This window comes from Nicotiana tabacum, chromosome 3, assembly GCF_000715075.1.
Source record: "Nicotiana tabacum cultivar K326 chromosome 3, ASM71507v2, whole genome shotgun sequence".
NCBI lineage: Eukaryota > Viridiplantae > Streptophyta > Magnoliopsida > Solanales > Solanaceae > Nicotiana > Nicotiana tabacum.
The window spans coordinates 83,807,170-83,820,193 of NC_134082.1; the positions used below are offsets into that span (position 1 = coordinate 83,807,170).

General features: G+C 34.5%; 2 protein-coding genes across 3 annotated transcripts; both read right to left on the reverse strand.

Annotated features, from left to right (window-relative positions):
• Positions 1 to 3,194: 3,194 nt before the first annotated feature.
• Positions 3,195 to 12,786, reverse strand: LOC107823163 (uncharacterized). 2 transcript variants are annotated; one of them, XM_075249589.1, is made up of 8 exons: positions 12,628 to 12,786; positions 6,511 to 6,933; positions 6,168 to 6,409; positions 5,885 to 6,088; positions 4,718 to 4,810; positions 4,502 to 4,618; positions 3,964 to 4,399; positions 3,195 to 3,400 (listed from the first exon to the last, which is right to left on the reverse strand). In XM_075249589.1, the coding sequence occupies exons 4-8, from the start codon at positions 5,960 to 5,962 to the stop codon at positions 3,357 to 3,359; spliced, it is 768 nt and encodes a 255-aa protein (XP_075105690.1). In that variant the 5' UTR covers positions 5,963 to 6,088; positions 6,168 to 6,409; positions 6,511 to 6,933; positions 12,628 to 12,786; the 3' UTR covers positions 3,195 to 3,356. The 2 variants fall into 2 exon arrangements, with proteins under 2 accessions (XP_075105690.1, XP_075105691.1); XM_075249590.1 differs by having other exon boundaries at positions 12,520 to 12,785.
• LOC142176522 (uncharacterized) lies at positions 7,415 to 10,730 on the reverse strand. Its single transcript, XM_075244465.1, has 4 exons — positions 10,441 to 10,730; positions 9,370 to 10,020; positions 8,216 to 9,318; positions 7,415 to 7,923 (listed from the first exon to the last, which is right to left on the reverse strand). The coding sequence occupies exons 1-4, from the start codon at positions 10,728 to 10,730 to the stop codon at positions 7,415 to 7,417; spliced, it is 2,553 nt and encodes an 850-aa protein (XP_075100566.1).
• Positions 12,787 to 13,024: the final 238 nt, after the last annotated feature.

Below are 13,024 nucleotides of genomic sequence, written 5' to 3' on the forward strand. Positions count from 1 at the left end.
ATTTAGCCTAATTCATGCTTTAATTGTAGAATTGGTGGTTGCAAACACTGATTCGTGCCTTTATGACTTAGACTCTTCTTGAGAAAGAGGGACTAAGTCTAGGAAAATTAGGCTAACAAGGAATTGGGGTGCATTCAAGAGATTGATAGCCCCAATTAAAGGGTTAAACCTAGAGATAGTAATACCCGACTTGAGCCAATATCATTTGTTATGCATAAACACTCATTTGGACTTGAGAAAGCCAAATTGGAAAAAGTCACTCAAACTACCGAGAGGTATAGAGTGAGCACTTATGTGTGATGGTTATATCACGACCCCAATCATAACAAGATTGCCCTAAATTCTCGATACTCGTTAGATATTTGCCTAGGCAGAAGTCATTACCCTAGTCCCTTTTAATCCTTGAAAACACCCAACAAAAATATTGTACTTAGCTTTAACTACTGCATGCTATAGAATAGAAGTAGAAGTAGAAAACAAAACCAACCATTTGTGGAAGTACAATTAAGAGCAAAACTCGCATCTCTACTCGGATATAAACCTAACTCCAAACTCATTAACTCCCTATGGATTCGATCCCGACCTTTGTTGGGTAAAATTGCATCGACCATCCTTGCTGCTCTATAGTGGTGCAGGTTTGGAACCGATCAATGTACACTATGTTTTCTGGCTGCGTGCAGGATGGTTTTAGTCCAAATGTACAAAGAAGACTTTGGCTGAATTTTTGCAAGTCTTTAAGAGTTAATATTCGAGGATGAATGTTCCCAAGGGGGGAAGTATGTTACACCCCAAATATTCATGATGGAATGCATCTTAAGCGAATCAATATAAGTAGAAGAGTTTAAGGACATTTACCAAGACAATGATGAGTGAAAACAGGTGTTAAAGAAGTATCGTGAGCATTGGAGACTGATATAAGCATAAGTCAACATTCAAGGACGAATGTTCTAAAGGGGGAAATAATGTTACACCCCATGTTTTAGTACTTAAAAGTACGTCATACGTAAACTGATGTATGCTACGAATGAGATCATCTTTGAAAGTATATAAAGTAAGTTAATCATTTACCTTGGAGGTTACAAATATTTAAGATCATGAACAACAAGTACCAAGAGGGTTGTAAGGTTTAGAATCTAAACAAATTGAAGAAAATAAATTTCGCCGAAAGTCGACAAGTTGGGAATGTTATAACTCGTACCTTTAGGATGAGACTAGGGTGCTTAACATGATAAGAAGTTTATATTATGATTTATTTTAGTTGTATGATAGTCGTATGTAAAGTTTTTAAGTCAAGCGAGTTATGGAACAAAAGTCGATGAAAGCCATCACAAATTACGTTCATAAGTGTTACTGAAATTTGGGTCTAATGCCACTGAGCTTTTCTCCCAATATACTTGGTGTTACGGGGTGATCCAACCACCAAACTGAAGGTCTACAAGCTTAGTTTTGAATACATTAAACCATTTATCGATAGAACATTGGAGTAGAGAGATATTTACATTTTTGCAAGACCGTGCAGATTACAAAGGTGACAAGTAGGTGTGTCACCTACTTGCTTAAATGAATGGACCAAATAAGTCCACAAAAAGGGGTTAGTTGGGGTTGTCCAAAGGGGAATTTTAAGGGTTTGTTTACTTTATATATTTCATTCATTATAGAGCCAAAATCAGAGATAAATCCCAGCAAACCTCTCCCAAAAATTCAACACAAAATCCTAAATGATTTTCAGTTTTAATTGGAGGAAAATCTATGAGTTAAAGAACAAAGTTAGGAGTTTAGATCATCACCAAATAAGGTAAGTATATTGCCCTCTTTCATCATTTTTAGTGGAAAGACAGAGAAATTCATTCCATAATAGTAAGAACTTACGGGATGGTGATCGGAAGCCGTGAGTTTGAGTTGTTCAACTTGTAATGGACTGTTTTGTGGGTTGATTCGTGTTGTTGTTGGGTTGTCTATTTTGCTATTAGTTTTATGGATTTTCGAAGGAGAAGGGTTTGGATAAACACCACATAATAATATAGTGGTGGGATGGTCGTTCGTCATAACATTTTCTGATTGTTTGACACTACTATGGTTGTCCTTTTGTGTATGCAGTGATTGGGGTATGTTGGGTTGTTTGTGGTATTTTGTGATGGATATAAGGTTTGAAAATGATGTATATATGTTGTTATTGTTGTTTTCTTGTGTTGTTGGTATTATCTCGAATTGGGAGGAAGTAAAGATTATATGGGAGATGTTGTCCGTTTTAATATAAAATAAGTTTGTCGTTCATTGTGCGATAGTTGTACTTTTCAAAGCTTAGTATTATTATCGTTGTTGTAGATTAAGTTGTGATGAGACGAGTTCAATGTGGCTATTGGACAGATTGAGACAAGGTATGTTAAGGCTAGACCTTTTCTTTGTTTTGGCATGATCATATAACTACATGCATTTGATAACGAACCATAAAGAGAAGTTTATATTCCTGAATTTATGTATATTATCCTAGTCTCATAAGCTACAACGTCCGTAATGTGTTTTGGGCCATGTTGGTATAATTGGTTGAGGTCTCGAGGACCTCGGATGGATTTCGGGTGGCGAACGGATCGATTTGGATTGAAGGAAGAGCTGAAGGGGGTTCTGGTTGCTGGTGTCACTACTAGAAATTAAGCCTACGGCAACCCTTTCAAAACCGTACCTATAGATACTGAAACCGTCCCTATAGGGATAATGGGACGGTTTGGGACGTGTTCCCAGATTCAGCATTACAATAGATCAACTAGAACGGTTATCTGTAACGGTTTTCAAACCGTCTCCGTATATGACTATTGCAACGGTTATAACTCAACCAATGACCACTCTATGGGAACGGTTTTCTGCTGTGTTGGAACGGTTATAAACCGTTGTGTTATAATTGTGCTAACGAATTTTTAAATCTATTGCGACGGTTTTCATGATATATTGTAACGGTTTTGTTATATATTGGAACAATTGTTTGTATCCTATTGCAACGGATATTGCAACATATTGCAACGGTTATTATAGGGATGCTATTGTTCTTTACTAGGTCTATTGGAACGGTTATATTGTCCGTTGCAACAATTCACTATTGTAATTTGTAATATTTATGGAAGCAAAATGAGGCATATTTTCTAATTTTCCTATGCAATGAAATTTTACACATCATAACTTGTAGAAACCACAAAGTAAGATTAAAATATCTAACTCGCATTATCCATATCCAAAAACAAAATATGAATACATTGTTTGATCAACAATTCAAAAGTCAAAATAGATGAGTTTTAATTTGCATACAAAAAGTTCTAAACCAAAATATCCTTGATGATAGAAAGTCTAATAACGATCAACAAAACTCAAGTAAGGTCTTCATCACTGCTTTCATCCGCAATCGATGCACCTACAAAATTCAAGCACAAATAGTTAAACAAAGAAAGTTTTAAGAAAATTGAATAATAAAGTGTTGCTAATTAACTGCTCTTCTCACACATGGAATGCAAAAAGGCATGGGACGGAAAAGTAACATTAGAGTGTTGAATGACCAATTTGATAACTCAAAAAATTTCTAACTCTCTAAATTTTAAAAATTTTCGGCAAAATTTCCTTTGTAAATACGACTATCTTAAAAAATTTAACCTGCTCAAAACAATATTATGCTATACACTAGAGTAATTTTCAACTCTCCCATCTGTTACAATAATATTTAATTTCTTTAACAACATACAACAAACCAGAATCATCAACAGAAAACCATATCAAACAACTCTCCAGTCTATAATTTTTTAAGCAACAATCTGCCGTAATATCTTCGAACATTATTACATCACAACTAAATTATTCAACCTGTTCAAGTAACAGTCACTCCAATCGCAACCTCATTTAAATAATTAAGTACAGCACATGAAGTACCAACCTAAGACAGTAGATCTCACAAAAATTATTAAATTGTCACTGAGTTAATACCTGGAATGAGTTGGCCTTCTTTGTTGGTAGAAGTAGAGGGACGATGGATTGGTTGCAATGCTGTTTGCTGAGCAGATGAAGCTTCTCCTAATGAATTATCACCCAATGCCGCAAGAATAATGTTAGCATCAATATTAATTCCTGAACGCTGAAGACGTGCAAGGACATCTGCAACAACTTCTTGACGGATAGTTGCCTTTTGTTCCTCAATTTTTTCCTCCATTCTTTGTATCTTCTCCTCCAATTTTTGTATAGAATTTGAAGTATTTGAAGATGGTTCAAAATATCCTACTTTCCCTCTCAAAGAAGTTCTTGTAACCCCTCGTCCATACAATCTCAGACGTCCCGAATGTTCAGGTCCCATGACAGATGCAAATGCCTCTACGGACTCATTGCCATTTTCATTTTGTTGTGCTTCAACTTCCTCCATTTCAGCCTACAAAGAAAATTCAAAAAAATATAATTCAAGTAAATAAAAAGTAAACAAATAGAAACAAATAATTGATCTCAATATAACATTAATTAAATATAATCGCACAATTTTACTAGTTGTATCTTCATCCGAGGACTTGTATGATCGCCCAACTTTTCTTTTTCTTGTAGCAACAAAGACTTCCTTTGGTGATAAAGGATCCGAAGTTTCCTTGTCTTTTTCCTAGTTACATGAAAGTGAGTTAGCATTCCTAATGGTCTGCCATGAACTAAACAAAAGCTAAAATTGAAATATTTTTGCCACGATTGGCTAGTTACACACCAACTTAGAGCGAACTAAAGCAAAACTTCTTTTTCCAGCAATGTGAGGATTCTTCAACTTTTTCCGATTCTCAATGTTAGTTTTAGACATTCTCTGCAAACAGAAAGAAACATCAAACAACAACTTACAAGTAGGACTTGAGAAGTACAAAGTGAAATGCACTGTGGTGGACTATAAGAAATCAGCAATAGATCTTACTGTTAAATGAGCTGAAGCAAATCAAGGTAAAGATTTCTGTTCATTATATATTCATACATCAAATAACACAGTACTCCTTAACAAAGATTTATGTTCAAAAACCATTAAAGGAAATTAAATTGTGGTTGTTGACATGAGTACTATTCTTATATTGCATGAAAAAGCTAGCTGTTGTCGTAGTTATCATATTGATTAATCAACTCTAACATATTCATAATTGTCCACATAAGCCTCAACTTTACAATTATTTTAGTTTCTTTTGCAGATGTCACCAACAAAGGTACCTGAGAATAAATGTCAAAAGCATATTTTTTTGATTTTTCAAGTCACATGCTTTGACTTCAGGACTGCATCATAAGTATATTTTTATTTCAAGGTTGAAAAAACAGAAACCACCTAGTTTTTTTTCTTTTCTAATTTTTGCTTATCATTTGAATTTATTTGTTTACAACTGCTTGTAGGACCTGAAGGCCAAATCTAGTGCAACATTTCACATAGGCCTAACATAAGTATCATATATATTGCGACAGAGAAGAGGAGCTTTGAAGTTAATCGTGTCCTATTTGGTATGGAAACTTCCACAGAAATAGTATGGATGTAAAGGCATGATTGCTTCCTGTTTTTCTACCACAATAAACATGAAAAGTATCAATCTCATTAATCTCATTATGAACTGCTCCAAAAGCCTCAAACCCAGAAGCCTACGGCCAGGTACTAGGGAAAAGAGCTGCTCCATCAGATATTTTGAGAATGTATATATTTAATTTAAAAGGAAGGAATGAATAGGATGTACTACTATAATGTACCATCTAGCAATTGAAAACATTTACAGCAGCATCCCTGAAGTAGAGAAATAAGGGAAAGACAATAACAATGGCCAAGAAGAAGGAGAAAACTAGAAAGAAGATAAAGAAGAACTTTAAGAAGTAGTTCTAGAAGATGAAGAAGAACAAATAAAAAGTCACATACCTGGAGTTTCTCAGAGTTCCAATACCTAAGGAGTTCCTTAAACTGAGAAACTGGAACATCTTCAGGGATATGTTCCATTCGAGTTTCATCACTTCTATAGGGGTCAAAGTGATCTTTTTCCAATCTACTCTTATGCTTTCTCTAGGCAGCTTGAACTGATTCCAAAGTATATTTTTTTGCAGCTTCAGGAATATCATATTTATCCTACAATTGGTGTCATATCTGTTAGTGCAGAAAATATGAAAGATTTTCAATCAAAAATTAAAACTTAAGAAGTTCAGACCTTGGTATATTCCCATATATCCTCTTTTGTGTCCATCTTCCTCCAATCCAAAATATCAAGAGGACATAGAGTCGCATTCCTTGCCAATGTGCCGAGGAAGCTTCCAAACTCTATCACAACTGCGTCACTAGGACCGACGGGTTGATTTAAGTTGTTAAGTAAAATTAATTTACGCTCATGTCGTCCATGTACACTCATCTTTGTTTTTCCTCTTTTTCTTGTTTGATTAGAAGGGCCTTCAACTATTCAAACCAAACAAAACCACCAAATCACTATTGTTGGTACATTTTTTATGACTGAAATAGGATATAAATATTTTTAGATAAAGACTATAGGTTCTTACCTTGTTCTTCACATTGTTCATCTTCAATAGGAGTTGTAGAATCCAACTGAACTTGTTCCTCTATTACTTGTGTTGTAGGAGTGGTTGATCTTGTTTGTACATGGGCTGCTACTTCTGAATATTGTGGCACTATCAGATTCTCTTCGATCATATTCAAACGCTCTTTGTTTGATTGTCTAGCAGGAGCAACATATTTTGCAGAAGTGGTTGATCTAGTTTGTGCATGGGCTACTGCTCTTGGCAGATTCTCTGCAATAATATTAGGCCGCTCTTTGTTTGATTGTCTAGCGGGAACAACATATTTTTGGCTAAACGAAGTCCTTATTTGGTTTGCCAAAGATGCCATTGTTCTAGGTTTTGTGTATGTTGCGCTTGTCTTTCTTTTGGGCTTTAAAGGTCTTTCTTGACTCATATCTATCAAATCTAATGAAGAATACAAATAAAAATAGCTTTATTAGGTTTTATATAAATGACAATAGTAGAATTCCAAATAGTAGAATTTCAAATAAAGTACAGCTTCGTATGATAAGTTAAGGATATGCATATGATAGTTTCAGAGTAAACTATGACAATGCACTGCATATGATAGAAGAAAAAATAACAACAGCAATAGGCAGAATATATGTAGCAACAACAAAGTGAAAGATGAACAAAAGAAGCACCATAACTATTATCTTGCCTTAAGTCTCATTTCTTGTCTTAAGTCTTATCTGTTCAAGTTCAATTCAGCTTGCTTCTTCCTCAATCATCAGCTTCCATCCAATCCCAATCCGTATCATCTAAATCATCCTCCTCTTCTGATGTTTCCACAACTGTATCTTGTGAATTTTGTGCATCAGTTGGCATATCAATAACATCAAGAGGTACATCTTCTCTCGACCATCTAAAATCAATATCGGCTAATCTAGTTGATGGACCTTGCTTCATCATTAGGCTCACTCCAAAATGTCTCCCCAACATTAGGAATATTCTCTTCCTCCAAATCATACAAATCAACAGGGACTTTATTTCTTGCATAATAAACATCTTTCTCAATTGGATCCTCCACATAAAAAACTTGATGTACTTGAGATGCCAACACAAAAGAGTCATCAGTACTACATAATCGGTTAAAGTATACCCGAGTTAACCCATATTCATCTACTTCATTACGAAACCAATCACATCTAAATAGTACAACACTAAAGCGGCCCCAATAATCAATATCAATGATATCCTGAATAGCTCCATAGTAGATAACCTCTCCATCAATGGGATTTGGGTCCCTAGCACTAGCAAAACTATCAGTTGTTGCTGACAAAGTCACTCCACTATTTTGAGTCTTCAACGGGGCATCCCGCATCATTGTATGAAACAAGTAGCCGTTGATAACATATCCAGTATATCGTTTGGCCAATGTATTAGGTCCTTTAGCTAGCCATCACAAATGATTGGGCACGTCAATGCTTTTTACTTTCTCTTTAAACCAGTCGGCAAAATTTCGACTATGATTTCTTGCTCTTACCCATGCATTTGGTCTAGTACGATTATCAATTAAATTTTTATGTTCACTGCAAGCCATATGTTTCAAATTTAATCATTAGACCATATCAATTAAATTTAAAAATAAAAAAAATAAAGCTTATAATACAAGTGATGATAATATATTTTATCTTACATGATAAACGCCTCCACTTGTTCATCTTCAGTATTGAAGAGAGCATACCTATGAGCCTCAGAACATAACTGTAAATCCATGGGGAAAATCTTTCCTTTTCTCTTTTCTTACTTCCAATTGGATGGCCAATTTTAGGAAATATAGGTGACAATTTTGCTCCTTTAATGTCCCCATCATCCTCAGTTTGGTACCTACTGAATCTTGTTTTCACCCCATCATGTAGGTATCTCAAACAAAAGGTCAAGCACTCTTCGGCCAAAAACCCTTCTGCAATTGATGCTTCTGGATGAGCTCGATTATGAACAAATGCCTTATACTTGCACAAGGTTCTTTCAGTGGAATACATCCAACGACAATAAGTTGGACCCCCAAGCTTAATTTTATTTACTAAATGAACAGGAAAATGAGGCATTATATCAAAATAGGCTGGAGTGAAGATCATTTCAAGCTCACATGTAATATCATTGATTTCAGTCTGCAATCTATCAAGATCCTCTCGCCTTACAACCTTAGCACATATGGCTCTAAAGAAGTTTCCCAACCTAATCAATGCCAAAGAAACATTCTTGGGTAGTGTTTTTCTAACAGCAACTTGGAGCAAGTAATGCATTATAAAATGAGCATCATGACTCTTGTACCCCGATATTTTCATATCTTTCTCATGCACACAATGTGATATATTCGAGGCACAACCTTTTGGCAATTTGACATTTTTAAAGACGGTGCAAAATCGCCTCTTCTCTTCTGGATTCATGTAGAAACAAGCTTTAGCCAAAGAAATTGTTCCACTTACAATATCTTGTATTGGTTGAAGCTCTTTTCGTATTCCCATTTCTTGCAAATCGTAACGAGAATTTACATGATCTTTTGACTTTCCATCGATCTCCAATAATGTCCCAAGAATACTATCACATATATTTTTCTCAATGTGCATCAGATCAAGATTGTGCCTCAATTTGTTAGTTTCCCAGTATGGTAGTTCAAAGAAGATGGATCTTTTCTTCCATGGACACTTGTTATCCCGATACCTTTTCTTTTGGCCCTTTCCAAAGACATTCTTGAATTCACGCAACTCTTCGAGGACTTCTATACCCGACAAAGGAGTAGGTGCATGTCTATGATCCTCCTTACCATCAAATGATTTCTTATCTCTTCAAAATGGATATTCAGGAGGTAAAAATGCCCGATGACCCATGTAGTACATCTTACGACTATGCTTGAGATATTGAGAACATGTGCCATAATTACAAGTGGGGCATGCAAATTTTCCCTTTGTGCTCCATCCAGAAAGCATTGCTAGTGCAGGAAAATCACTAATTGTCCACATTAATGCTGCACGCATTTGAAACATCTGGTTGGATTCGGCATCAAATGTTTCTACACCGAATTCCCATAGTTCCTTCAATTCAACAATTAGGGGTTGTAGATACACATCTATATCATTTCCCGGAGATGACGGACCTGGGATGATCATTGACAACATTATATAATCTAGCTTCATGCAAATCCAAGACGATAGATTATAGTTCATTAACATAACAGGCCATGTGCTATGGGAAATGCTCATTGTTCGAAACGGGTTGAAGCCATCACTTGAAAGACCCAATCTAACATTGCGAGGGTCGCTAGAAAATTCAGGGTGCAAGGAGTCGAATTCCTTCCAAGCATCACCATCAGCAGGATGTCTTATATTTCCATCATTCGGTCGTTCAGTGGCATGCCATCTCATAGCTTCAGCTGTTTTGGGACACATGAATATCCTTTGAAGCCGAGGCTTTAATGGAAAGTACCTTAAGACTTTTGCAGGGGTTTTGGTCTTTTTATTAGTCAATAAATTAACAACATTCTTCCATCTAGAAGACCCACACACAAAACAAGTATCTGCATTTACATATTCATTCCAAAATAACATGCAATCATTAGGACATGCATGTATTTTTTCATAATGAAGACCCAAATCTTTTATCATGCTTGTTGCCTTATAGAAAGCCTCGGGTAGCTGAGCAAATGGAAATGCCTCTTTTAACTACTCCAACAAGTATGTGAATGCCACATTACTTATCCCATGAATGCATTTAAACAAGTACAACCGAATCGTAAAACCTAATTTGGAGAAATTTTCATACCCTGGATATAATTCTTCTTTCCCTTCTTCTACTAATTTAAAGAATCTTTTTGCATCTTCTGATGGTCCATCCCTCACTCCTTCATGTCCCAAATCATCCTCGACATTTCAAAATGTATCATGAAGTAATCCATCAATATCGTCATACATGTCAGAACCTTCATCATTACTTCTTGGGCATGAAGTCTTTCTTGAGGAAAATCCTTCCCCGTGGAAAACCCATTTATTGTATCCATGAACAAAACCATTAACAATCAAGTGGTCTTCCACCACAATCCTATGATGCCAAAAACAATTAGCGCACACTTTACAAGGGCATAATATTTGATTTCCTTGGGAAGCTCGTTCAAATGCTTTATCAAGAAATTTATTCACTCCTTGTATGTACTCATCAGTTGACCTTCGAAGGCCCATCCACCTTTTATCTCCGTTATCCATTAAATTAATTTTATCCTATATAACACCAAAACAACTAGTATAAAATTTGTTTATATACTCCTAATAAAAAATCAAATAATAAGAAAGATAGAAAAAAATCACTTATTGTCAAAATTATATAGATTTCACTGTTGCAAAACTTAACAATCACCAAAACCATCACATAAATAGTTACATAAGGCAAATATCATGATTTCTAATACGAAATTAAAATCTAACAACTAAACCCCAATTTCGCAAACCAAAAATTACAAAATGTATCATATAATACTAACAACAGAAAGTAAAATAGTAGGCTTATTAGCAATATTACCAGAGAAAAGAAAAGGAGCATCAAAATGATTTTCCACAATAACGAACAAGACATCGAACATCAATAGCAAATATTTTAAGAAATGGTGGCTATTAAATTCAGATGTGAGATTTCCAATCATGTGTATTCATTATGAAATACTACATAACAAGCCACAAGCATAAGGCACATGATTTCATTAGAATCACAATACCAGATCACTTTATTATAGTTAATTGTAATAGAGAATGAACCATTCTGTCAAATTCAGTTATTGTATGTATTATCACCAAATTTCTCTTTTCCCACAATTACTATATATCATACAGTATATACTATATAATAATAATGTTGTGAAGATGATGATTGATGTGTGTTGGAAAAAGCATAAGCAAGAAGATGAAAAAGGTGAAAAACTATGAAGGTGATCAAAATGACTATATAAAAAACACCAGCAGAAAACTCTAAAGAAGAGATCCACTAAGTAATTTGTCCAAAAATAACATAATATCTCTTAATAAGTGATTAATTAATATCATATAAAATGGAGTTCTTTTAGGTTTGAATTAATTTAATAATTAGTCAGTTTTCTTAATTGTAGGGATTCTACCATATTTTGAAAAAAGTTAACTCTGCTGAAAATTTATTAATATAACAAAGACTTTGCCATATTTTTGGTAGCTTCCTAGTTCTAGATCCTACTATTGGAAAAGTGAAAAGGTGTATTGAGTAAAAATGTAAACTAGAAAGAGAGCTTATTACCTTAAATTGGAAACAAGTGGAAGTCCTAGTAAATGGATTTCTAGTCTAGGCAGTTGATATTTTCCTTTTTTTGTAACCTATGCATCCCCTGGATGCTTCTTGTTAATGAAATACAACTTATTTCATAAAACAAAAAGTCTAGGCAGTTGAAATTAAATGTAGGAGCATATGAACCAACATAAATTATATTTTATTATACTTGTATTGTAATTGTTCATTACCGAATAAGTTTCTTACTTCAAACAGTACAAACCATTATTGTCAAGAAAGAAAATGTAGAATAAGACTCATTGTTGATAAAAAATCCATACTAGAAAAAGATTTAAACACGAAACTGGTCTATTCTCAACAGCCCTATCCAAATTCACCAACCAAACCCCCAATTTTACAAACCAGAAATCAAAAAAATTATCATATAATACAAACAAAGGATAGAGTAAATTAATAGGTTTATCATAAATCTTATCAGATAAAGAAAACAGAAGCAGCGAAATAATTTTTCGGTAAAACAATAGCGAACAACCACAGAAAATATCGAACACAAAAAAAATACCAAAAAAAAAAAAGTCCATACTAGAAAAAGATTTAAATATGAAATTGATCTATTCTCAACATCCCTTTCATCTATCCAGATCCACCAACTAAACCACAATTTTACAATCTAGAAATCAAAAAATTAATCATATAATACAAATCAAGGACAAAGTAAATTAATGGGTTTAACAAAAATCTTACCAATGAAAGAAAACAGAAGAAGCAACGAACCAATTTTCCGGCGAAACAATAGCAAACATCAAACAACAACAAAATATATCAAACACGGGAAATATATCGATAACCTACATCTGAGATTCCCTTATATTAGCCAAAATGGTTGTCCCTTGTCGGAATGGATCTTCCTTCCGCTAAGTTCGTCGATGGTAATATTTTCTAGGTTTAACAAGATGAGAGAGAGGTATGATAGATGCAAATACAAGAGGGAGACCAAAGGCTTCAGTACTAGTGCGTTTTCTAACTTACCAAATAACCTAAAGAGATTTGGTATTAAAATTTTGGTGGGGTCATCATTTTTTATTTTTTTAATAAAAATATAGGAGGGAAAGTATGGAGGGAAAAATAAACCGTCCCAATAAATATTTTATTTTAGCAAACCGTTCCCATAAATAACCCTATTATATCGCCTTTGATAAACCGTCTCCATAGCTTCAGTTATGGCGACGGTTAGAATCCTATTATAACG